Below are 27,443 nucleotides of genomic sequence, written 5' to 3'. Positions count from 1 at the left end.
AGCCCTTTAAGTCGTCAGCTAATGTCACTGGTTGGTCAGGACTTGTGATTATCTTGTCTGCTGACGTTAAAAACACAGTGAATACACTGCGTGTTGTTGCGATGCTCCACCCTGCCAAAATATTGTGTCATCCCTGCAGTCACATTCTGAAATCCCCACGCATTTCACTGCCTTTGAAGGGACACGAGTGCTGAAACGAGATCGCAGAACCCACAAGAGTATCACACTAATTGAGGTTGACAAAAATACGAACTGCGCCCTTTTGAACTGCTGACATTGAACAGGGTGGATTAGGCAGCGTATATTAACAACAGGTGACAGGCTGGAGGGGAACAGTGGATCGGCCGTGTCACGGAGGCACTAGCTCTGGATGGTCACAGATCGGAGTAAAAGCAGACATGAAAAAAGGAAGAAGGGGCCTGACTTCGTCTTCCTCCCATCTGAATTGCATGTAAACGAGGGTAAAAAGAAAACATTAAAACTGTGAGATGTATTAGTGTGGTCTTTACTCATAACGTAGTACAAAGTCATATATACACTAAGATACATAAACTGTCAAAAAAAATCAAAACAACCTCATGAAAATAATAATAATACAAAAAGAAGGCAAAAAACCCAACACAAAGCTGTGTTGACATGTGAAAGACTGCTGCGTTCAATGTCACAGCCTAAATACTGGAGCTTGTGATGGAAAAGACAAAAATATAAAACACACACACACACAACAGATAAAATGGAAAAAAATAAAATAAAGCATTGCATCAACAGTTTATACACGTGTTTTGAAATGTGGATTTGGGAGTTGTCTGTTTATTCACTATACAGTGTCTTCAAATGCATGGCAAACAAGTAATTATCTATACTGATGCAGTGTTAAAACATAATAAACCCAACTTATGAAATCACTTAGTGGACGCTTCAATAAGCATCACAACTTTTCTTATATATAAATATAACTAAAGTCTGACTCAGGCAGTATAAAATTATAACTCAAGATCTTCAGGTCGCTCAGCATAATCTTAGTTTTTTTCTTTTCTTTCCAGCAGTTATTCACTCTAAATATTAGATTTATGGCAATAACTTTGTCAAACCATCTGATCTGTGTAAAACATTATGTGTGGAACATTTACTGTACATCATCTATTAGCCAGCATCTTGTGTTATCACATTCACGTAACCGTTTGATAAAGCCTCCATATATTGAATCCTTATTTACTATATTTATAATGTCATTTAAACATTTATTACTTTTTCTTCTCATACAGTACAGCTAAAATAATCTGGTCCATGTCGGCTTTTGAAAAGAGGCAAAAAAAAACAAAACAAGAGAAAGAAAAATAGAGAATCCATGTTGGGGCATCATAAATTATGACTATTATACAGCACTGCTGCAAAAATACAAATATATACACTGTATACGCTTCCAGCTCTAAAACAGTAACAGCGAGGGACCAGAAGCCTCCCGTCAGTCAGCGTGTCAAACATCAGACACAGGGTTTCTGTAACATTAGACTACACTTTAGTATCGGTGGCCATTTGGAAATGTAATTTACTAAAACGACCAATAGACAAATCACTGTCATCACCACCCACAGATTTTTAGTGTCCTGTCATTCAACAGATTAACTCAAAGCCCCTGAACTACTCTGTGTCTTAAATCCAATTTAAAAAGTCAAACACGGTTGAAATTGACTTGAACTGAGAGGTGACAGTTTAACTTTAAGTCTGAACGGTGACGTCTCGATGTAAAAGATTACGATGCTGCCGACTGATCTTGAGGATTTGAGGCTGCGACGACGAGGTCCGATCATCTCGTGCTGGCTGGTCAGAGGCTGCCGATGTTGGGGAAGCTCTTCAGTTTCTCTGGGAAGTCGTCTTTGTAGAGCACCGGGTCGGCGCGGTGCTCCACCACCTTCAGAGGCATGGTGCCAAAAACTGATGCAAACTTGTTGATGCACTCAGATCTAAGGAGGAAAATACATTCATTTAATTGGCAGCTTTTGATTAGTAAATGTGATAGATTTGAAAAGGAAAAAAAAGTCTTATCCTTTTCTGTCTTTTCAATTAACTTGAGCTGAAATTCCTCTTCAAGAAAGTTTTTTTTGTATATGTTTATATGTTATTTATGTTTATGAATCTCTTTACTATTAACTACAGGCTGTTTCCAGTCATGACTTGAATTAAACAATAGCATTTAAAGAGCTGAAAAATTAAGATGTGACAGTTTTGTAATAAAATTTCACTGATAAATACAGTGAGTGGGTTATAGAATAGAATAGAATAAAATATACTTTATTAATCCCTTGCGGGAAATTATTTCGTAACAGCGCTCCAGTGTACAAAGGTGAAGAATATTATAGCAAATTAAATGGAGCAGATTACTTTATATTGAGCTACACAAAATTTTACGTCACAGTGTAAAGGTTAATGTGTTTGAGTAAAAGAAACTGAACTTTACATTTCAGTGTTTGTTGTGTTGTGATCAAAACTAGGAGATAAATTTAAGGGTTTCTGAGTTATGACTCTCTTTCTCTATTGAAACTCTGTATAATACCAAAAACACAAACAAAAAAGACACATAAATAAATAAAAGTATGAATGAGTTCAATTGTCATACCTCTCCACCATGTGAGTCTGATCCAGGGACAGCCCGTCAATGGCAGTGCACTCGGGGCACTTGAACTTTTTCCTGGGGGTCACCTAAACAGGAACAGAACGAACCAGGTCACACACACGGTGCTGATGTCAGCTCACTTTAACCGTTTGTAAAACTTCAGCGGCCCGGACAGAAGCTAATGAGACCGGGGACATCCTACAAGAAAACTTTGTCAGGTACAGTGAAGTGAAAAATGTCTAAATTTTCATCAGTGGAGTTGGGAGACGGATGACGAATGACTCTGCTCTGTCTAGCCTCCTTCGCATGTACGCATTCCTGCACCCGACAATCTGGACCTGTGAATGCATGTGTGTGTGTGTGTGTGTGTGTGTGTGTGTGTGTGTGTGGAGGAGAAAAGAAAGTGAGAGACACACAGAGGGGGAGGACAGACGGGGTGAGATGGGGTGTTTTCTGAAGGAACCTGTTTGAGATAAGGTGGGAGGTGGGAGGTGGGAGCGCAGGCGGAGGGAAGTGTGCAGGTTGTGGTTTTGATGGCGGTTGAGTGTGCGTGAGCCCCCGGTGAGCTTGGGAAAACACACTCAGAAGGAGGGAGGTGGGTGGGAGAGGTGGGGTAGGGTGGGGTGAGGTTTGGGGGGGGTGGGAGTGAGTGACACCAAGATAAAGGAGGTTAAGGCTGGGCTTTAGCTCGGGCCCCCTGCACCTGGGCAGAGTCAAATGTGATGGAGAGAGGGGGGGGAGAGGCGGTGAAGTCGAAGGGTGAGAGCTGATCAGACCCAGAGATGGTGGTCCGCTCTGTCAGCCTCCCACCCCCCACCTCCCACCTCCTTTTGCAAATCTAAAGCCCCAGTATGTAACTTATTTGGCTTTTTATCAGCAAAAATCAAATATTTCTTTCATACGTAAATACGTATTTCACTGAAGTCGAATCACATCCGCATACAAATGAAAGCTTTCTCATCGTACCTTAGAATGAGTTGTTACAAGTCGTTACTGTTTCATCCTGTCCTGTTTGTCTTCAATAATCAACTTAACTACAGGATGTGTACGGTTAAAGCACAAACTTGCTTACTTGTTTTTATTATCAACTGACAGATAGAATGTTCACAGATCAGCTGTAACCGGTGATACTGTAACCTGGCAACCGTAGTGTTCCATTTACAATGTTGCCAGGGACGGCGCTACTTATAACAATCCTACTGTTACAGTTACAAATACATAAGTGGGCGATGCACTGAACCGAGGCGGCCATGTTGCATCGCCATTTTTTACTACGTTCAGTGGCAGCATGACCGTAGGTAACCACGGAAACTCACCGAAGCTGTCGGCTCGGCTCGAGGAGAACGTTTTTTCCAGGTAGCGCCTGTTAAAACTGTCACCACTGTGTAGTGTGAGGAAGGACGGAGGCACTGATGTTGCATTCAGGTGCAGTCAGGCAGACGGCCGTCGGCAAACCAACCAGATGTCATTTTACTCGACGAGAGAAAGACGGTAAAACGTGGGTCAGGTAAACAATTGGGTATCAATAAAGTAACCTGAACCTGTTTGCACCCCTTGCACAGTGAATTACAGTTTCTTCCCTCTGGACAGATGGTTGTCAGTCCCATACTGCAGAACAAAACGTTATAAAAACAGCTTTGTTCCAGCTGCAATAACACTGGTAAACAAGCTGTAGTTTGCACAAAAGCTGCACAAGTCACTTTTCGGAGCATGATGTATCCCCTTTTTTATCTCATTGCTTTTATTTATTTACATATTTACTCTTAACTTGTAGGAAATTTTGCTCTTGGTGTTTTAAATTTTTCTTTTTTAAAACTATTTCAATTATGTGTTTTTAGTTTCATGTTTTTTACTTTCTATATTTATTTCATGAACTGCAGCACTTTATGTCGAGCCCAATCTATCTCTTGTTTTATGTGTATGTCTTTTTAAATGTCCTGTTTCTGATTTGATTGTTCGTTTACTGTTGCTTGTTTAACTCTCGACTGCAAAACTAGTTTACCCTTGGGTATCAATAAAGTAACCTGAACCTGAACCTGATACGACATCACCATGACAAACATATTGTCACGCCTGTATTGTTTTGCCTCGTGCTGGCGGACCAACTTGTTTACATAGAGGCTTGTTTATCCTGTTATACATGCAGCGTCTGTTGTCTGTCTGACGTCTGCCCGATTTCACGTGAACGCAACATCAAGAACACGTTCCGATATGCAACCGCACCGCTAGATGGGGGGGGATTCCTACATATTATACCTTTTAAAGCATCCAGACCTATGAATGTACCTTTATGGGGGCTTTGCCAGTGATGTTCGCCACCAGGAAGTTCATGGCGATGTCTTCACAGTTCATGTGAGCGTCCACCCAGTTCTTGATGTCGCCCGGCATCTTGTACGTGTACAAATAGTTGAAGTACTGGAACGAAAACAAAAAGATTACGAGGTGTCACATGGATATCTTCCAGGTTTATTATGTACAATAATCCAGAAACTCTTTGAATGACCCATGAGTATGTAGGAGGAACTGCTGCACTGTAGAGTTTGCTTTGAACTGAAGTGAGTGTGTAAGCTTTTAAGTAGCAGTGAGATAACCTCGCTCTACCCGTGACACTCTGCTCGTCCATCACTGTAATCTACACTCTTGAACTCATATATACACACATCATATATAAACAGATTCTGAAGGAAATTCTCCAATCTTTCATACTAAGTTTATTTTTTCATTTGATTTTGGTGTCTTTCTCAATACTGGTCCTGTGTTACGACATAAAGCAGCAAAAGATCCAATGCCCACAAGGAGCTTTTAAAGGAAACGTTGTGTGTGATAAAGGTCAGAGCTCAAGCAGCCAAAACAAGTTAATTTCAAACAGGCATTTCCAGGTCACCTTGTGGTAGAAGGCGGCTCCAGTCAAAACCATGGAGACCTCGTTGGTCCACTCTGACTCGTACTTCCACTTCCCCATTTCATGGTCCCAGAGGTGCAGCCGACCCGGGTAGCCCACCAGCCTGTCTGGGAACTCCCTCCAAACCTGAGAGCAGGCGAGAAAACACACAGTCAGGAGAACTGAAGTCTTACATTTAAAGATTAAAGGGACTATGAGGAGTTTTGGAAAGTGGAAGTGTTTTCACACTACATTTCCCATGAGCCTCTGCGCACACGGTGAAATTCTTGGACTGAACGAAAGCGAAAGCATTTGCCAAGAATGTTTTCATTAATCAAGAACGAAAGTCGGAGGTTCGAAGACGATCAGATGCCGTCGTAGTTCCACCATAAACGATGCCAACTAGTGATCTGACGGCGTTATTCCCATGACCCCCCGGGCAGTGTCCGGGAAACCGAAACTAGGAAATGCTGGGCGAGTCGACCACTAAATAATAATATCAAAATAACTATAAAGACAAAACGAAAATGGACCCATTAACAAGTGGGTAACGTAGATTCATCCACATAAATATGAGACTCTTTAACCAAAAGCAAACTCCTCTGGGTCTCTTTAATCTTTTGTTGGCATCAAAATGAGATATTTATTTCAAAAATATATCAGAATTTTTTGTCTGGAAACAGCAGCTGAGAGTTAAATTAATATTATTTCATATAGAAGGAGCTGAATATCGCCAGCAGCTAGTCTGATCCCTCCACTGTCATCCAGTCGGACGGACAGCTTCTCCATCCTGCCTGTAATTCCACGTAATTATCCTTAAACTGAGCACAATTTTATTAAATGGCTTCTAAACGCATTCAGGTGAGTGTGTCCGGCTAAGTGGGGACTAGGCAGGTATGTGTGCATGGAAAGCATCAGCTCGAGACCTGTCATCATTCTTCACACATCAAACACACACACATACACATTCAAGCGAGCGGTCGAATCCACCAACGGGTGGAGAATGAGACTGTAATCTCCCTGAATGACTTAAGACCCCGGGATCAACATGAAATGGTTCCCTGCGATGCTGCCGAAGATGGAGGGGAAAAGTATGGTAAAGGTTAAGGGTTTTTTTGTGTTTGAGTGGGGGTCTTTTTTCTCACCTCGTAGCCAAACTGCAGCTCGTCAGACGTCAGCATGATGATGTCGTCATCGATCGCCAGCACGGCCTCCGTCTCGATCTCGTCGTACGGGAAGAAGCGGTTGCTCAGCTTGTTTTCTTTGGTTCGCACGACTTTGAGGGGAACGCCGATCTTTGGCCAGAGAGACTCTACCAGAGGGAAAACAATACAATAATTACATCATTTCCAGTTTAATACATGTGGACACGGAGCTGAAACAATTTGGTTGTTTCACTTGTTAACATGAAATCATGTCGCAGCAATTTTTTTGACAATTAAAAACACATTTTCAAGCAAAATTGGTGGAAAAATTGCTGGTTTAAGCTTCTAAAAGGTGAAGATTTACTGGTTATATTTGTCTTTTATGATAGTGACGTGATTGGCTTTGTGCTTTGGATGGTTGGGTTTACAAATTAAACTATACATAAACTATTGAATCTGTTAATTCAGGAAATTATCTTCAATTTATTAATCATAAGTAATTGTTTGCTGCAGACACAGAGAGTGGGAAACTGTATTGTTGATACATTTTTAAGGTTTGGACAACATTATGACTGTGGCCACTATCGGTGTCTGAGGATGGGTGAGGGATTATGATGTCATTCACCGCTGACGGACGTATTTGAAGTGTGTCCTGGCTGTGGAAAACTCTGCTCTGGGAGTTTAACTTCTTCTCACTGACTCATATCGCTACGCTAACCTCAAGCACGTGCGAATCCAACCACACGGCGATTCTTCACGAGGCAGATGAACAAAATGTTTTTTCAGGGCAGCGTTTCAAAGATCTTGGGTGGCGTCCATGGCACGGACTATGGCACAGACAGATCACACAGAATGTGTCCCCTCATTAATGGGCTAACTGGGGCCTGGCAGCCTGCGAGAGGAGCTCCAGGTTCCTCCTAACCACGTTTGAGGTCTCCTGTCAGAAGCTATTGTCCAAAAAACTGCTATATTAAACACCCGCAGTTTCTTCCCTCACTCCGTCCACGTTGCTGTCAGCCCTTCACTTAGTCCAGAGGTTGGAAAGAGACAGTAGGAGCAGGGGAATTATGGGCTATTATCTTCAGCTCTTCAGACTCCAATCCTGGCATCGGCCAAAAATGCACACGCTGCTAATTCTTCTGTGACTCCTTGACCTGCATTCAACAAAACCAGCCAATCAAAATAACACGTTGCGAATAATAAACTATGGCTTCTGTACGTATTGTAGTGGTGTGGTTAGTTACTCAGCTACTCTGTAGGTACAAAACTACGTATCACTCAGATCATACACAAACACTAGCCATGTTTACACCGACACAAATAATTGGAATAAAATAGGAAAAAAATGCTGTTCTAAATAAAACTGCGTCATGCATGCAAAGAAATTTCTTTCCGATCAAGATGGGTGGTGGTTTATGCCGGTCGATTTTCGGATCAAGATCCATGTAAAGTTAACGGTTACAGGGTTCCCACTCCCAGTCTGACGGACATGTTATTATTACGCCATACACTAATACATCCCCTGTCCCATTCATGCTTTGGAGAAATGTGTTTTTCCACAGTTGTACTCTATTATGTACATTTAACCAGTTTGTTTATTCCTCTCTCACCCCCATTATTTTGATTTAAAGGTGTGCAGTCTAATGCAGCTCTAATTTATGAAATAATTTCATAAATTGTTACAGCTTAATCTCTACATGCTTAGAAATGATGACAAATTATGACAAATTTCTCATAGAACACCACAAACATGCGGTCCAATAGTGGAAACACTCATCAACCCAAAGTCTTTAGTTTTCTCACAAGGCACTTTTTTGGAAAAGAAATCCTTGGTGGGGTCTGGAAAGGTCAAAGAAGAGTTCTGGTAGCTGATGTGACAACTCAAGCTTTTCCAGGACATTTGACTTTTTTTTTCTCATTTTCCATGTGTTTTCCATGACTGGAGAATTGGTCAGCCATTTTCCAGGTTTTCCAGGACGAGTGGGAACGCTGGGTTAATCTGATCAGTAGAGTAGAGAAATAAGTATAAACTGCTGTGGCTGCAGCTAAATTAAAGAGAAAACCAGAAACAAAAGTAACATTTGCAGCACACGGTATAGGTCCTTTTTGAGCAGAGGAGGCAACAGGCCACGTACGAGAGAGAAGGTAAGCACAAATTTGACCGGCAAAACTTCACTGCGCATGTCAAAGTGAATTTATTCTGATTAATTGCTTGATGCATGTACACACACGTTTTAAAGGGAGTCACTACAGGTGAATAAGGTAAAAATTTTAAATAACAGATATCACCATGAAACTTCCCAAGTTTATCACTCACATTAAGACAAATATTTTCTGTATTGCAAGTTTTGTCAAATTTTATGTTTAAATATGTAAATTAGGCAATATCTAATGAAATATGTGCAAATTTAAGCCCCTTTCAAAATTCTTGTTTTATTTTGTTGACATATTAGAGTCAGATGTCTCTTTTTATCACTCTGTAAATGAGAAAATACTGTCACCAAAATCTAATTTCGCCATGTTTTTAGGAATAAAATGTTGTATAAATCAGGCTTTGAATGATATATGAACAATCCCCTCTGTAAAAACCTTCAGAATATAGACAGGAATAAAACTGGAAGGTTTGGTGTCTGACGGGGATAAAAACACCTTTTGGGGCTTCGACACAGGAGCCGGTAAACACAACTGACCGAGGCTTGGTGTGAATGAGGAAGAAATCTGCCTTCATGCTGGACTGAGCCCCATGAGTCTGACCTGTCGATGGCCCCTTGTTAATTCTAATGGGTCACAAAGCTCCAGCCAGGCGCCGCTGATGCCTCTAATGAAAAGGCCACTCACAGCCACGAGGGAGCACTTCAAAGTCCTCACACTACTTCATTACATTAACCAACTCGTACAGCGGCGGGACCAGGGCTTTAATTCCTGCTCTAGATCAGCCTTCATCCCAGGTCAGCCATCACCGGGATAAGGCGCTATTAACTGTTGTGTACTTAATTGCCCCATATAAAGGTGAATAATAAGAGTGCAAGGTGCAATAAATAACAACTAAAAAGAGCTTACTCTGACATATCTCTCATCGACTACAACTGAGGAAGTCTAGAAATGAAAGGAGGGACAGACAGATAATAATAAAAATATGTTTAACAAAGTATTAAATGTTCATTCAGGGCTGCAACCAACTGATGGCCTCTGTTTTCTATTGATTCAAGCACATTAAGTGAACAACTGTGCTGTTAAAAAGTATTTACTTGTGCAATGATCATCTGTTTGATGATCTTAAAGAGTTTGCAGAGTTTTATTTCTACATTCCTATGCCCCATCATGCTACCTCTGCTACGTGTGTTAGGCTGTGTGTGATTGACTGTAGAAACTGAATTGCCCTTTGGGGATCAATAAAGTCTTCTGCATCTGTATCTGTAAACATTTAAGTGTGACAAATATTCAAAAAAGTAAGAAATCAAGAAAGGGGCAAATACTTTTTCACAACACTGTGCATGTGCGCTTTTGTTTGGAGTGTTATATATATAAACATCTTATCTGTCCTACCATCGTCTCTCCTTCTGTCAAACTGAAAGCCAGAGACAAGTAGCTCTAGTATTTGACGCCCCTTGACATCAGCATTTATTTTAGAAAGTGCCATTTTCATGGATTTGTCTCAACAACCACCAAGGAATGAACGGAGAGAGAGTAAACGAGAGTGGTGTTACTTTATTAGCTGCTCTTGTTTGGGTGTAGCTGATAATCTTACAAAGCCTGGCAGCTGTCACGGGGCGGAGCACTAATTTGTGGGCGCAAAATTAATAAATCACCTGCTCAAGTTGAATTATTTCATTACGCTACAGTAGAAGTTAAATGATATAAAATCATTTAATTATACAACATAACACAGTTGAAGCTATAACCAGGTGTTAGAGCTTCATGAACTTACTTGATCTATTTAAAGGGATAGTTCATCCAAAATTCAAATTTCACTCATTATCTACTCACCCTCATGTCGACTAAGGGCTGGGAGAAGTTTCAGAGTCCTCTGTGCGTTCTCGGAGTTACGGGGGGCTCGACGCAGCAGTATTTGTACATATGACGGTTGTGAATGGGGCTCACTTTTCTTCGTCCAAAAAGACACACCAAAAAACATCCAAATACCTCCATACTGCTCGTCTGTAATGTCCCTCTTGTATTGAAGCCCCGACATTTTTCCGAAAAAAATTAAATAAGTCTATATTTTAAGCTTGTTTGTAGCGGAAGCTCCCAGTTTCTCAGTTCACTGCTCTTCCTGTGTCACGGCGGAACAATTTCTCATGTCAGGGCTTCAATACAAGAGGGACATTACAGACGAGCAGTATGGAGGTATTTAGATGTTTTTTGGTGTGTCTTTTTGGACGAAGAAAAGTGGTATCCATTCACAACCATTATATGGACAAATACTGCTGCGTGGACCCCCCCGTAACTCCGAGAAGGCACAGAGGAAAATTCTCCCAGCCCTTAGTCGACATGAGGGTGAGTAGATAATGAGTGAAATTTGAATTTTGGGTGAAGTATCCCTTTAATAATAATCTGTCACACTGTACTCACCCTCGGGAGGACTCTTGTTCTGATTGTTCCACACCACCAGCAGCTTCGCTAAACTCGGCACCTTGGAGATTTCCGTGATGACCCGGAAAAGACTCTCGACGCGGTCGTAGGTGAGGACGACGGCCGTGAACCCAGGTGCCCTCGGTGGGATGAGCGGCAAGAACAGAGGGCTGTTCACACTGGACCATTTCTACACAAGAAAGGAGACAAACAAACAAACCAACAACGACAATCAGTTTAAACCACAAAACATATTTTTTAATCCTTTTCATTTCCATGGAAATAGAAATAATGAAAGAGCTAGCCTGAAGTCTTCTGTGTCAGCGCTGTCCGTCATGTTTTCCATGATTTAATGTGCTATAATAATGCTTCACAGGACAGTGAGGTCACCTGCACTCATTTCCAGATGATGTTTTTTTTTTTATGGAGCGAAAATGGGCCGGTAATATCTCCCAGGGCCCAGCGGAGCAGAGACGCAGAATGTCAAAAGCTTCCAGTCACAAAGCCAGGTAAATACTACAGAAGCCGCAGGACGGAGGGACGCTAAAGACTGTGGGAGTGGGAGGTTGGAAACACACTCTTGTGATGTTGTTAATATTGTAAAACTCCTCTGAGATCATGTGTGTGAAATAGAGTGAGAGAGAGAGGAGTTTGCCTGGTAGTGAAAGATGCCCGTGTATCAGTGAGGAGCTTCTCTTTTCTTTATAATGGTTTATACAACACTGACTCCAGCTTAGATGAAGTGACAGTTAATGGAAGAAGCATTTTCTGATTATATATGATATAAACATAAAACTACATCAACTAGGAACAAAGTCATATACAGAGCAATGCAAGAATGGAACTCTGTGCCGAGTTATATTAAAACTATTAAACGAAATAGTATATATACTTTTAAAAAAGCTCTAAAAGAACATTACTTAAAAAGGAACTTCCATTAGCCAATCAGGAAGTTGTTCTTGATATAAGGATATGGGTTATATATATATAAACTTTATTTCAGACACAGGTCCATATCACAATCAAAGTGTAGAGGTATAAAGATATTATAGTACAGTCAATGATTTGTGGATGAGTATCAATATATTATGTAAACCTGGTTGGAGCTGTCTTGTCTTGTTCATTTGTTGTTGTGTCGGTCATGTATTGAATGTAATGTTGTTAGGGTATACTGTATATTGTTTTGTATCTGTCTATATGGTAGGTATACATGGTCTGTATATATTTGTTTGTGTTGTTTCATGTCTATATTGTCCAGTGTGAATGTGTATTATTTTATTGTCTCCATGTATATGTTTTGGACCGCAGGAAGAATAGCGGATGCTAAGCAGATGCTAATGGGGATCTTAATAAACATAAACATAAACATAAACATATAGATGTACTGAATACTGAACTTTCAAAGTTACACAGTTACTCTTGCTTTGCTTTGTGATATGAACATAACTTCTTGTAACCTTTCTTTTTTGTTTACCGAGGTTGTTTTTCGGGTGAGATAAAGAGACGACCCATTTATTTCATTTACAAGCACGTGTTGCTGTAAGAACTGGTAAATATAGGAGCATCGGGAGCAACTCTTGATGAACTTCAAAAGGCTCCAAAAAATGTTCCACACTGTTTACAGTGACAATCAGTCTGAGAGGCGCAAAGAGAGCATATCTAACACAATAAATCTGTGGGCTTCTTGAAGTCCACATAAACCCTCTTTCTCCTCTGGTCCCAGGTGACCACAGAGTGATTATGTGGCTCCTTCCACAGCATCAACACAAGTCTGTTAACAGAGACACAGTCTCACAACATCAGTCACTCCTCCACCAATAAAAAAACACTTTACTGGCAAGTGGAAACTTCCTTGTGGCCGTTCTCACATTGTCATCCAGGAGGAGGGGGAAATAATTAAACTAACACATCTACGCAGCACAGACGGCGCATTAAAACTAAAACAGGCAGAGACCACTTTACGTCATTAGTCGAACAGAATTAATCAGATGAAAAGGAAAACCGCAGCTCAGTGTCACCAGCAACAGATCTGAAGGAGTGGCGTCTTATTTATACTTTATATTTACACTTGAAAAGAAAAGTTTTATTTGGTTATTTGAGCTGCGTCAGTGGTTCTTTCTTGGTTCTAGAAATTTGAAGGTAGGACCGAGATAAAATGAAGAAGACCTCCTCAGCAGCTGTTGATCCGTAGAAACATCACAGCTGAAGTGTATTTTACACTTTTACACTCAATATCAGACGTATTAACAACGCACATGAATATGGAGGCACAGTAGCACTTTAGACTAAATCTGTCCAGTTATTGGTGAAGTAATTGTTTTGTGTTTTTCAGCTTTGGCTCTAGTTCAGCCAAATGGAGTTTTTAAAAAAAATGCCTCTGTGGTTGAAGTGCTGATTTTCAGTTGTGAACAGACTGAAAACAAAAAAAACAACAAAAAGTCAAACAAATACTGAGCGCTGACTGTACTGTGCTGTAACTTTTCCAACAAGATGGTGATCGAATGCGACTTTTATACGCTCAGGTGCCAATCACCGCAAAACGTTTTAAACTCTGGCAAATTTGAGAGCCTGAAATGCCTCAATTCTTGTAATGTATAAACCGTACAAGTGTGCCCACTACCTACAAATCCCAAACAAAAAGCAGCTTGTCCCTTATTCTCAACACCCCCCCCCCCCCCCCCCCCTCAGAAGGCACCAGCAATCCTAAGAAATGTGCTTTCAATTACCAGCCTAAAGAACTACAGGAGGAGAAGAGGGGGGTGAAATGTCTGCCTGATTTATTTAGTGCTCTGTGTAAGTTCTTCTCACCATAGAGTCACTGAAGCCATTGAGAAAACACTTCATCTCCCATCTCGGGGCAGAAATGGGCAAAAGGTCTGTGCCGTGACACAATTAACCTCCTCTGTGTCTGGACAAACTTTAAGTCCTGAGTGATACTGATAGATTGGACCGGGGGCTGGACGCTCGGGCAAAACATTTTGACATAAGTGGGCAACGTCAAGTGTAACTGCTGATTAACAAGCTACCTGCTAAGAAGAGAACAGGCGAAGAGACTCAGCAGCTGTTTGGCCTTAAAGGGGAACTATGCAAGTCTGGTCGCTTTTCCGCTGTTTTGCTAACCCTCCTCTCGTCCATGTGCATTTGTTTACAACGAAGCCAGCGAAAAAATCAATCCATGGAGCAGTGGATAACGTTATATAACATATACAATGTTACGACGTGTGTATTTGTGTAGTCTTATCCGTCATAAACAAAAGATTACGGGTTACGGAGCGCGTTTGTGTCGCAGTGCCACAGAGATGAGAGCTGGGACACCGGGACGGCGGCCGAGTAACTACACTGATGTTGCAAGGTTGGTTTTCAGCCCTGAGATGCCAGGTGGAAGACAGAGAGCCTCTGTTCTCACTCGTACAAGTCACAAGTCATGTAGTTAACTATCACAATTAGTCTGGAGCTTTTTAATTAAGGTAAAAATGTAGCATAGCCACTGGAGAAATCGTGCATAGTTCCTCTTTAAAGGGGAACTATGGCAAGTCTGTTTTGCTAACCCTCCTCTCGTCCATGTGCATTTGTTTACAACGAAGCCGGCGAAAAATCAATACATGGAGCAGTGGATAACATTATATAACATATACAATGTTATGACGTGTGTATTTGTGTAGTCTAAACTATCATAAACAAAAGATTGATGGTCACGGTGCCGCAGAGAGCTGGAGAAATCCTGCTTAGTTCCTCTTTAAACCTCTGAGTCCTGAGCAGAACTGAAATGACAAACTATCAGAAAACACCGCTCAGTCTTTTTTTACACCATCAAAAATTGTGATTGCAACCTCTCTGAGCGTTTCAGTGGATCTACTTGCAGTCTTTTGACAGATGCAAAATACACTATTATGCATCTGCACACACACGCGCGCATGTGCTCTCACATGCACATGCTTCTACCCCACAGACTGAGCATGGAGGAGTTTCAGGATCAGACCGGGCTGATTAACAACTCCTGAGAGATGGTCGCACAGCCAAACTGTCTGCAGCCGCAAACTCCCACAACCGCAGGGATGCTAAACACACACACCATTCTTCACATCCAGCGCGCTTCTCTACCAACACAATGACTCAGACATGCAGGAACTTATTTTTCACCACAGCGGAGGCATCCTCCTAGTGCAGAACTGCTGACACAAACTGGCTGCCTCAGAACTAGCTGGGTGTAGACCAAACTATGAAGCGCTGCATATGGCTTCAGACAGAGGGGAGGCATCTACTGACACTGTGCCACAGAGGCTTTGATTTACAAGTCACAGAAGAGTGGAGATGCTTATGTGGCACTGTGGAGCATCTGCATGGTCAAAGCTCCACTCTGGATTGGTGTCATTCAGATGTCTGCAATGCAAAGACTCCTAAGAAGAATAAAATTGTGGGAATCGTCAGGGTGTGCAGAAAAATTGCAGGCACAGCCCTAAATGACCTCTCCGAGCTGCACAAAGAGAGGACAGTGACCAAAGCCAGACTGATCCTGGCAGACCCAGATCACTCCTTGCACAGAGAGTTCAGGTTGCTTCCTTCCAGACGCAGATACCTGCTTCCAAGATGCAAGACCAATAGATGGAGAGATTCATTTGTCCTTGCAGTGACCAGGCTTTTAAATGACGTTGTATGTTTGCTACTCGCGGTGAAACAAATTGCCCCTAGAGGACAATAAAGACTCTTGAAGCTTGAAGCTAGGGAAACTATTGACCAATACAGCACAATAGATTACAAAGATTTCATAGATTATACAACTCCTATAGATTCTGGAAGCTAAAGCTCAATAACTTACCTCTGAAAGATGATAATGGACAGTTAAAGCAGAATAAAGACTAATATTTTTAAATACTGGTAAACTGTGTGTCGATATAACGTCAAGGTTACGTACCACCACAGGCGGATTGTTCCACTGCTCATAGGTGCGTGCAGCGTAGGGGTAAATGCGGTCGTTGATGATCTGGAGTGTTGTCAATCCAATCGCCTTCATGGAGCTGAAGTAGGCCTCCCAGAACCAGCGTGCCTGTGGACGACAACGGGGACATAGCTCCTTTAAAATATACCCATATAAAACCCGTGCAAAACCAAAATGAGGGGGAAAAAAATGAGAAACACACAAAACATGATTTAAAAGGACCAACGTTGCACTGCATATTTACAAAAATACAGTATATACCGACCAAAAACACCACTTTCACTTTAACTTTCTGGTATATTCACTTCATGACAGATGTCGAGAAACACACGCAACAGTCCCAGGATTAGTCACCATACTGTTCATGATCAAAAAACAGAATAATGGCACTTCTTTTTTTTTAATCTGTACTGACGACACGTGCTATAACAATAATTGACCTAAACTTGAATCAGATTCGATTCAAATGTTCAGATGTTGCCATTTCTACAGTTTCTGCTTTTTTATTCTCACTTCACCCCAAAGAGTGGAGTGTGTAGATAACGCCAACGTGAAGTCATAACTGTAAAAATCCAGATTTTTTCCCTGCTGGTCCGTGTCTTTAAAAGACAGTTTTGAAGCTGTTTCCAGCCCCTTGCCCTTCAACAACTGTTCCTGTGAAGCCCTCGGAAATGTCTTTTGAATGTGTCTGTTTTATTTCAACAGATATCTGATGTGCAAAGCAGACTTTAATGATAAGTGAACTCTTAACCCGTATCTTTTAACGTTATCACATCGGCAGAGGGAATACGTAACTCTGACTGCCCTCAGCGACCATGAGTGATAATACCTGTGCTGTGTTTATTCATACAGGTTATTAAGGGTCTGACACTGTTATAGCTGAGATAAAGGGAGGAAGAAAAAGTTACAATGAACCAGTCAATCTCAAAAGTAGTGCGACTGACCATGATATATTCGTCTAGCCCCGTTGTCTCCTGCAGCCGCCTATGAAACAGCTCCCTTAAGAAACTTCAAGGGACAGTTCAGAGTGGAAAGAGTCCAATAAGAGTTAATGAAGCTTTAAACAACACTGTCTCCTCCCAGGAGGCACCGTGCTACACTGACCCGACTCCACTCCACCAGCTCCTCAATGACCCACACTTCCACGTTAGAAGATGTGCCGACGTTAAGTGTTTGTGTGCAGAGCAGCTAGAGCTACGTTTCTAATGCATGTGTTTTAGGGCGCTCTACGACAAAGATGGTTCTTTGTGGCACGTGATCAACATGTGACCGCGGCCTAAATCACAAATATCTGCGTGCGTATGCGATGAAGCATTGGAGTAGGAGACAAAACAGCATTTATTTTTATAGAGGGGGGTGAGGGGAATCCAAAAAGACTTTCTAATCTCAGGGGGGAATCCCAACGGCCCATAAATCAGCCAGTGATGAAAGTTTCTTTTCCGACCGGGAGGAGGCAGAAAGAAAACTGTGCTGGCCCGAGGGCCTGCTCCACCACCCTCCACCCGCTCCCAGCGCCTGCAGGAATTTTTATGGGCCGGGAAGAAGACAACGTTGTAAGAGGGGAGGAAGAGAAACTTAACTCCATCTTTCAATGGCAGCTTCTGGCCTATAGTCCACACTTTGTTTCTATTTAGCAGTGCAAATAAAGCAAATGACAACTTGTCAGTCTGTGAGATAACTTAAATGTATTAAACCAATGGAAAAAAAATAATGCATTATGTAATTTTAACTATAAAATTGGTGTAAATATTAAGAAATAATGGAAACAAGTGCCAAATCCAAAACATAACCTTTCTATAAGAGCATCCCAGCACCTCTGACACTTTTCCCACGTAAAAAGGTTAAAAGCAAAGGAAACAGAAATCATCATCAGAGGCAGTTTAGATTACAGTAGTCTGCCTTGCTTTGTTTAACTCAGCGGAAGTTGTCAGGTGCTTGACAGATGATTTAACCTATAGATCAGAACTGGCAGCCACTGAGCTGTGGACAGAACCAGACAATCATTAGAGTTTTTCGACATAATCAAAAGCAGCAGTGAAACCAAGTCTGTTTCAGTCATGTGAAGCACTCACTGACAATACTGTTTTTCTCAAGATTTATTAGCACTTCACTTCTGACTGTGATCATTAACAAGTCGTGTGTATGAATGTGTGTTTGTGTGAGTGTGTGTGTGTGTGTGTGTAGAAATGCTCCGATGATCAAAACATTTTTACACACACACATACACATGACTTGTAAATAATGACTACTTGGCTTCCCAGGTGTAAATCAAAAATAAATACAAAATTTAAAGTGGCAGGTCTTTGTGTCTGGAGGTCCATGCCAGGACCGAGGAGCGCTGCTTCAGCTGCAGGTTTCATGTGGGATTACACAGTCGTGGTGCTAGTGAGCCCCACGGTTTCCTGGATTACAGAGTAGCCCACTGACAGACCGTAGTTTGTGAAGGTTGAGACTGCACCGTGTCCTTCTGTTTGACCTTTTACACTTTGGATTTCATTATAAAGTCCAGGCCTCATCTATGGATTGTGAGGTTTTTGATAACTTCTACATTTATGCAGATAGAGAAAGCAGAGCAGAAATCTGGTGAGGGATCTCAGTCGATTGCTCAATATCTGCAAAAATAAATAAATAAAAATCTGCGACTCCAAAGAGGGAAAAAAAAAACTTCTACAATTTATATCTTATACAAATCAGTTGCAGCCAGTACTGTTTTGCGAGTACTGCTAAATTCTGGAGAGGCTATGCAGACTGTAAACAGTATATAGGATGCTAGGCAGGATTGGTCTAATTGTAAAGGAGTTGTTTGTCAGGCCGAAGCTCAACACAAGACAATCGCAAAAGAACAAATAGGGGGTAAGTTCTCCATCATGGCCAACAAGTTTCTCTCTCTCTTTTACCATCTTATATCTTCTAATTCAATAACAGAATTGATTTGACTGTGCCAGTCTAATAAAAGTCTGTAACGTATGCGTCCTATTTTGAGGCCATGACCAAAATAAGGCTCATGGGAGACATGAGCTCAGTGGTCTCGCTCTGGCTCCGTTAACATTTCGCAGCTCTTTACTACGAGACCTTTTTAAAAGACGCTGTTACATCATCTCAAATTTGACAATTAGCTCTGCCATGTGAAACAAGTCTACTTGATGGAAGCTCAACAGTGGCCTGTCATTCTTTGACCTGCTCCACAAGTTAAACTAATGATCTGTCACTGCTGGATGGAGTCAATCTGCAGTGACACACATTAGGTAAATGCAACTCTGCCTTGGTCAAAGAATAAAAACACAAAAAACAAACATCTTTCAATGTCTGATACATGCTTGACCTCCAAAAAAGACGACTGATGAACAATGATAAAAAACAATTTGAAGCCAAAATCACCCTAAAGATGTACTATTCTCTTTTTTACTGTAGTCCTTATGTTAAAACCCTTAAACTATAACACACTATAATAAAATCCTAAATTTAAAGTTCCTCTATATGAGGCATTTCCTTTGAGGTAAGAATGAATTGTCTATTATTATTTTTCATTTGTGAGCACAAAAGTCAAACCACATGGGAACAAAAACAGATGCACTGTGAAAGCAAAAGCTGCTGAGCCATCTGCTGGCCAAACTAATGAAATACATCAGCTCCACTTGATTGGTAAATCAAAAATCAATGTAACAGTGTCTCCCAGTCCCCGCATTGATTAAAAAGCTGAACCGTGAACAGTGACACAGAAATGATGTGTGTTAATTAATTATTAGTTGTTGTGACAGGATTTCTGTGTGAGAAATGTATCAGAGATGAATGAACTTGCAACCAATTCAACCCATGTGTGCACCATCTGAGCAGGCAGAGGAGAACTGTGACTGTGGATAACAAAAAAGCCATATTAGACCTTTGATACCATGTTAGCTGTGAGCTATACACAGCGGGGGCGCCCCAAACCCGACGCAAACCACCTCTCGAGCGAAACCATGTTTTGGAGCTTGTCTGGTGTAATCCAACTCCAAGCGTGTCTCTGAGCCTTTGGCCTAAAATCTCTGTTTGGCCAGTATAATTGGTAAATGGACCAGAGTTGATACAAGAGAATGAGGAGCAGCTGAACTGGTGCACTACTCTCATAGCTGCTCTCACTTTTGTTTATTGTGGCTCAATGCAGATATCAAATGGAAAGGGAGAATGAGACGTCCTCTGTATATTTCACCCAAGCCAATATCAACACACTTGAGTCTTTTAAGAGCTTTTTAAAAAAATCTAGACTGAGCAAAGACGGAAATCCAAACAGAAAAGTCAGTGTGGTTTCCAAATTTCTATCTGTCGCACAACACGTAAAATTTGTTTTGGCTTCTTTAGACCTGACAGGTTGGTTCAGGCATGGGCACATCTCAGGCGTGACATACAAGCGCTTTAACCCCAGTGACGGCTCTCCTGACCGTAATAACAATACGAGCTTTCAAACAATGTAACGCACGTCTAATAAGTTCTGCTGAGCGATGTTTTCTCTTTAGTTAGACATCGTGCGCGTTACCTGTCTCTGCATCTCTTCGACTTGTCTGTGAGGAATGCTCTTCAGGATGGTGTACATCTCTGACAGTTTTTCCTCTGGGATAACCACTGACGCTCTGGGGGAGAAACAATAAATTAGTGAATCACAGTCGTCAAACTCGTTGTACCTGTTTTTCAAACGTTTGCTGACTTTAACGCACCTTTTCCAGTCGAGTACCTCAGAGAACGGCAGAATGTAAGAGTCAGCGAGGATGACGGGCACGCAGCCAGCCTGCAGTACATCACTGAGGGCAGCCTGACCCAGCCGAGCCCCACGCAAAACCACACAGAAAGACGACTCCTGTAGAGACACATCGGGGGCAGACTGTTAATGGACGATGTGATTTAGCACTGAAAAGACAAACCACAAACTGACCCATTTCCAGCGCTAGAGACCCAACCAAAGAGAGATTTATGGATATAATTTCAACCTCCCTGAATATTTCTGCTTCAAAATAAGTACTGAATAAAAAAAAAAACAAGGAACAACAAGAATCTGGGAACTGAAGCTCTCATCTTTGCTTGACAGCAAAACAAAGAGGTTGTAAGACATCCAAAAGTGTATACAACGTCCTTTCTGCCTAGAACAAGCACCAACTGTACGTGGTATTAATATCAGGGATGAGGATGAGCTTTCTTATCAAGTTATTTTAAAATACATGGGGTAAGCCAAACACAACAGATTTTGTTGTGGTGCATTCAACAAGAATAATACATTTTAATACTCTTCATTATTGAAATGAATATTTTTAATGCAGCCCACCTGCAGGATCTGTGGGTAGTCGTACACCTGCCCCTTGTAGCAGCGTTTTCGTGCAGAGGCGGCGCCCTGGGAGAGGTTGCTACATTTGTCCAGGAGGAGCAACGCTTCTCCGTTTTCTTCCTTCAGACGCTCCAGTTCAGCTCGGTACTCTCGATGGATGGCAGTTTGGGAAGATAAAATAAAGTAGCGCCGCGGCCTAGGAGAGTGACGAGAGATACAGGGTTATCAAAATGCATCAAATTGTATTTTATATTGTTGATGTCATAAACAAATAAATATATGAAGAGAAATGTTGATAAACCATCATATGCATCATTTTATTCCCAGCATTGTCAATGGAGAAGTTGTTGATGGATGAAATAGGTGAAGTAATTTGGTCCTGATGTGACACTCAAACACAATAATGAGGGTTAATGTGTGAGACGTGCTCACCCAGGCTGTCTCTCAGGCAGCTCAACATCTGCAGAGAGCGGGCTGTACACGGGGATGCTGACATCATAACCTTGTCTGTAGGTCCACGTTGAAAAACCACCTCCAGCCAGAAGCGCTCTGAAACAAATGGGCCTGGATTGTTACAATGCTTCAACACACTGGGGATTTCAACACACACGAGCAGCTACGGGAACATACTTTTAAAATGCAATTCATTAACTGGGCCTTTTGTGTCCTGTTAACACTTTGCTGCTAACAATAACAGTGTGACGCCAACGAGGCCCGGTGACCTGTTTGATTGATCCCATGTTAGTCCATGAGATGATACAATGAATTTTGGAACCGGTTCTTTTCTCAGGCGAAGGAAGGAGGCTATAAGATGGAAACACACTGTCAGTCACACACCTGGTTCTGATGAGGCTCCGTGCCAAATGGACTCCAGCTGGATGAGCCCAGGAAATTCTCTACAGCTAAAGATAGCGCTCATTGTCTCAAGGCTGCATGTTCATAAACCCACCGTCTTCTATAGTTAACCATCACTTTAGCCTACAAGGCATCTTCAGTGAAGCAAGCTCTGTACTGGTAAATACAACCAGATATGAAAACGTCTCCTCAAGGCCTCCTAAAAAAAAGATTTTATATCCTCATGGTTGTCTTTCATCTTCATAAAATGAATATTCTTAACACTTGAGCGACTACAGTTACGGTAAATGTCACTGAAGGTTGCATTATCTATTGTTGCATGAATATTCATTCAATCTGTCCTGGCAACAGAATATGAACAATAAATGATTTGTCTTTGCAGAAAAAAATGGAAACTACTGACAGGAATCCTAAACACATGAATCAATACAACATGTTTCCCTTCTGTCTGGTGTTTTGAATAACACTTCAATTCTTCCATAAATCTTTAGTTGACTCTAGTTGTACATGTCCTAATACAAAATGTGTTTCTTTTTACATGTTGACATAGCCTGTAAACTGGAAGTTGCCAATAATGTTTCTGATTCAACTGTATTATTTGAAAAAACGATGATAAGACGATCTTTTTTTTTGATTGACTTCAATTCTTCCATAAATCTTTAGTTGACTCTAGTTGTACATGTCCTAATACAAAATGTGTTTCTTTTTACATGTTGACATGGCCTGTAAACTGGAAGTTGCCAATAATGTTTCTGATTCAACTGTATTATTTGAAAAAACGATGATAAGACGATCTTTTTTTTGATTTCACAAAGATCACTGTCAAATTACAATGTGTTTAAAAAATGCACTCATCAGTACCTGTCTCTTGGCACATCCAAGGCAGTGTTGTAGTCTGGGGGGCCTCCAGGTAACATGTTGAAAAGCAGGTGATTCATCCCTTTGTCCCATCTACAAATCAAACACAGGATTAGTGGAGGAATAACAGGTTAATTAAAACAGAAAGTTTAATTTTGTTCTCTACACTGTCAAGAGGAAGGACTACACTGTCATCCAATCGTGTTGCACTTGAGTAATGACAATAAGGACATTTGTATTTAGTAAATGTTGTACAGTAAACAATATCAAACATTATGTACTTGCTTTCATCAATTCAAAATCACATGTCTTTTGTTTGTATACTGGGCACAGATGGGAAATTTTGAGCCCTTGTGGAAGGACATTTTGTTCTGTTATATTTTAAGAGCAATTGTTATTTCTGTCCGACACAATATACTGCACATGGCTTTGAAAAGGAACATCTTTAACACAAATGGTAACAGTATCAATGTGAGTGAAATAAGTTCATAAAGAGGAAAACTGAGAGTGACAAAGCAGAAATCAAAACAGTATTAAAGGAATAGTTCACTCAAAATTGAAATTTCACTCATTATCTACTCACCCTCATGTCGACTAAGGGTTGGGAGAAGTTTCAGAGTCCTCCGTGGCTTCTAGGGGGTCTCGGCGTAGCAGTGCATGTCAATATAACGGTTGCAAATGGATACCAACTGTCTTCGTAACAAAAAGACACACCAAAAAACATCCAAATACCTCCATGCTGCTTATATGTAATGTCCATCTTGTATTGAAGCCCTGAAATGCGAAAAATTAAATAAGTCTATATTTCAAGCTTGTTTGTAACGGAAGCTCCTCTTCCTGGTCCGTCCAAATCTCGCGAGATTTGCGCCAGCATCAGTGTGATTACTGACGCGAGCACTATGGAGGTATTTGGATGTTTTTTGGTGTGTCTTTTTGTTATGAAGACAGTTGGTATCCATTTGCAACCGTTATATGGACATGCACTGCTACGCCGAGACCCCCTGTAACTCAGAGAAGCCACGGAGGACTCTGAAACTTCTCCCAGCCCTTAGTCGACATGAGGGTGAGTAGATAATGAGTGCAATTTGAATTTTGGGTGAACTATTCCTTTAAGACCATGCGTTAGATATGACTGGGTCTAGTGTCAGTGTTAACCTGGGGAGCATTGCCAGAGCCTGAGCAGTCTCTCTGATACGCAGGGAGTTCTGGTTCAGCACATCAATCGATGGGATGAAAAGACAAGCCCTGGTGACGTCATCGGTGTAAAAGTCGCTGTCGGAGATGGCACTGAGCAGGTCGTTGTACTCTCGAGACAGGCCCGTGCTGCTGATGGGAACTCCCAATTCATCCACAAACCGCTGCAGAGGGTAGATGTACACCTGCAAACACAACCATTTCCACAATGATCCTGTTTTATTTAGCACATCCAACAACAAAAAGACAGTAACGTTTCGAGCGTACTGTTTCAACGAAATCTGCAAAATGTTGAAGGGAGGTTATGATTTTGTTTCAGGGTTCCCACTCTTTTCTTGAAATCCTTTTCCAGGACATTTTCAGCTGCTACAGTCTGACGGACATTCGTTTTTACGCCATACACTGATTCATCCCCTGTCCCATTCATGCTTTGGAGAAGTGTTTTCGACAGATTATTTTGTAAATTTAATCAGTTTGTTTCTATGTTTATTCCTCTCTCTCATTCTCTCTCCCAGAAATCTGATTTAAAAATGTGCAGTCTATGGCTCTAACTTATGAAATAATCTCTTACATGCTTAGAAATTATGACAAATTTATCATAGAACGGCACAAACATGTTTTTTTTTGTTTTTTTTGGAAACAAAAACCTTAGAAGGGTTTCCATGACTAGAAAATTGGTGAACCATTTTCCAGGTTTTCCAGATTTTCCAGGACGTGTGGGAACCCTGTGTTTGCGTAAGCTGCATGATGTGACCATTATTTCTAGAGGTGGGTTACCTTGATTCTGTTCTTGGGATTGTAGCCACATCTGTACACATCAAAACAGGTATGCATGCGGCAGCTGAGGTCCCCCCTCTCAGGGATGGGGCTGGAGACAGGCAGGCGAACCAGAGGTGCGTCATGAACGCTGCGCTTGTCAAGAGTCCAGTCTGCTGTGGACTCGATGGAGTGGGGCCAGAACTGAAACATCCCTGTGGCGATCAATCCCAGCAGAACCACCGAGAACAGGGTGATGTAGTAGATGCGATGCTTGGTTTTCATCCGGGGGATGAGAGCAGGGCCCCGCGAGCTGTATTTCCCAGAGGCGTACATGTCTGACACCTCTCTGTCCAGTCAGCCACTGTGAAGACATGATGCACCAGATCAGTGACAGCTTCATGTACTGATTATATATAGCCAATCATCCATAACTCTCCTGAACAATAATGTACGTCCTTAATCTTGTTTTGCATATCTAAGTTTTAATCCATTGATATTGTGCAATAGTGGACATTGTGCATACTCTGCCCTTCTTGTGCACTTACATTTACCTTGCTGTTTGTTTATAAACCTGCAGCACTATGCACTTTCTTTCTCTTTTGTTAACTTAAACTGTATTTTTTACATATCTAAATGACCTTGGCCGCTTGTAACTTGTGGCAACTGTGCACCTTCTGTCTCCTTATCATTTAAATTTGTATCTTGTATGTATTATGTACATTGCTCTACTGTCGTTGTAGTGGTATCTGGCACCTTTACCCTAAAAAACAAATTTCTTTCGGGGGCAATAAAGTATATCGATTCTAATCTGACAATTAGTTGACCGATCAATTGCTTAATCAAGGAAATACTAATAGACTTGTATGATACCTGCCTGGCCAGTTTGTTTTTATTAACAAAAGCTCTTTGTCTGGTTCCAGTCTCTCAAATCTAAGAATCAAAAATTTGCATTACAATAAACCTGATGTCTTTAGATATGATGATAAATTATCCATTGAGGAAAAGGAAGGCAGATTAATCGATAACGATAATTGATTCGTACACGACTAAGTACTCTACCTTGCCTTACAGGTTAAAAAACACACAATTGACGCCTGTAACGTTACACAAGAGTACGTAGATAGCACATCATCCATAATCTTAATTTATTTTTATTAAAAAAAATCAATGAGCTGTTCAAATCAGTCTATTCAAACACACACATACCTTCACTGTCAATGACACTTTGGGTTCATTTTAACGACAACATGATCACAACACACCACGTTAACAAAAAGTACTGTCTTTTACGCGGTGAAAATAATAGCTGTCAATTAAAAAAGGAAGACTGTTGTTCCTTTCTTTCTTTCTTTTTTAATCATTATTATTTCACCAGGGAGCTAACTAGGCTAACCGCAGCTAACTGGTCCCTGAGCTAACACAGCTGTGTAAACATCCGCGCTAACTTAGCTCACTAACTGACATTAGACAGCGTTATAAAAATGACGTTAATTCGTGTTAATTTGCTGAAGTTATACATGTATGTTTTTACCTACCGAGACGTTGAAGGGAACGGGGTTTTGACGCGTCGCTGTTAATTCATGACTGCGGTTAGAAATCGCTTGGGCTTCACCTACTAAAACACAGACTCGGAGCTTCGAGCGGCTAACAAGCTAACAGGCTAACACCGTTAGCTCATAGGAACAGTGATTTCCGGAAGTCGTCTTCTTCCTCGTTGCTGATAAGTTGGTTGCGAAACAGGAAGTGAAAACGCTGCTTCCGCCTGGTGGAGTGGAGGGACATTACCATAGTTTTTTTCTTAGACTTCATACATATTTGTACACTGCTCAAAAAAATAAAGGGAACACTTAAACAACACATCTTAGATCTCAACACATCTTAGATCTCAATGTCTCAATGTCTCTCTGAAATATTGCAGTTTAAAATCGTTATTCGATATATAGTGTGAGTGTGTTGAGAACAAAATAACATAATCAAAATCAAAATTATCATCCCAAGTTGATTTCACATGGGTGTGATATACTTGGAGTTACAATGTGTTGTTTATTTTTTTGAGCAGTGTATAAAACATGCTGTAACTGTCCTGATGAGGGTGGTGTAATAATGACCTTATGCATGGTTGAGATGATATTAGTGTCCAAATGAGATTCCACTGATAACCAAAAGGATTTATTTTTGTTCTTTAAAAAACACAACTCAAACCTTAGCAAAACAATGTCTACCTTAAAGGCATGGCACGACACGGTCAAAGAATCACCTGTAATTGCTCATCCCTTTGTTAAAATAACCCGCCCAGGGACAACGACGGAAATGAGTTCTCAGGACTGTATCATTCA

General features: G+C 41.2%; 1 protein-coding gene across 1 annotated transcript; it reads right to left on the bottom strand.

Annotated features, from left to right (window-relative positions):
* Nucleotides 1–498: 498 nt before the first annotated feature.
* Nucleotides 499–26,773, bottom strand: ext2 (exostosin glycosyltransferase 2). Its single transcript, XM_083969349.1, has 15 exons — nt 26,643–26,773; nt 25,126–25,468; nt 24,310–24,533; nt 23,158–23,247; nt 21,874–21,990; nt 21,442–21,637; nt 20,840–20,979; nt 20,662–20,755; nt 16,125–16,256; nt 11,213–11,402; nt 6,641–6,807; nt 5,499–5,642; nt 4,901–5,029; nt 2,618–2,700; nt 499–1,964 (listed from the first exon to the last, which is right to left on the bottom strand). Exons 2-15 carry the CDS (start codon nt 25,438–25,440, stop codon nt 1,826–1,828), a joined length of 2,160 nt encoding a protein of 719 aa, XP_083825475.1. The 5' UTR covers nt 25,441–25,468; nt 26,643–26,773; the 3' UTR covers nt 499–1,825.
* Between the last annotated feature and the right edge of the window lie 670 nt (nt 26,774–27,443).

Source organism: Trachurus trachurus, assembly GCF_905171665.1.
Source record: "Trachurus trachurus genome assembly, chromosome: 3".
NCBI lineage: Eukaryota > Metazoa > Chordata > Actinopteri > Carangiformes > Carangidae > Trachurus > Trachurus trachurus.
Note: the sequence above shows the minus strand (reverse complement) of the source record. Positions and strands in the feature narration are given on the sequence as shown.

Bases quoted from the DNA above. Each gene is read 5' to 3' on its own strand.
- ext2 (XM_083969349.1), bottom strand. From the start codon at position 25,440: ATGTACGCCTCTGGGAAATACAGCTCGCGGGGCCCTGCTCTCATCCCC. The intron at 21,991-23,157 runs GTACTGATGAGT...CATTTGTTTCAG, and splicing joins TTGGATGTGCCAAGAGACAG to AGCGCTTCTGGCTGGAGGTG. The intron at 6,808-11,212 runs GTGAGTACAGTG...TCCCTCTGGTAG, and splicing joins GAACAAGAGTCCTCCCGAGG to AGTCTCTCTGGCCAAAGATC.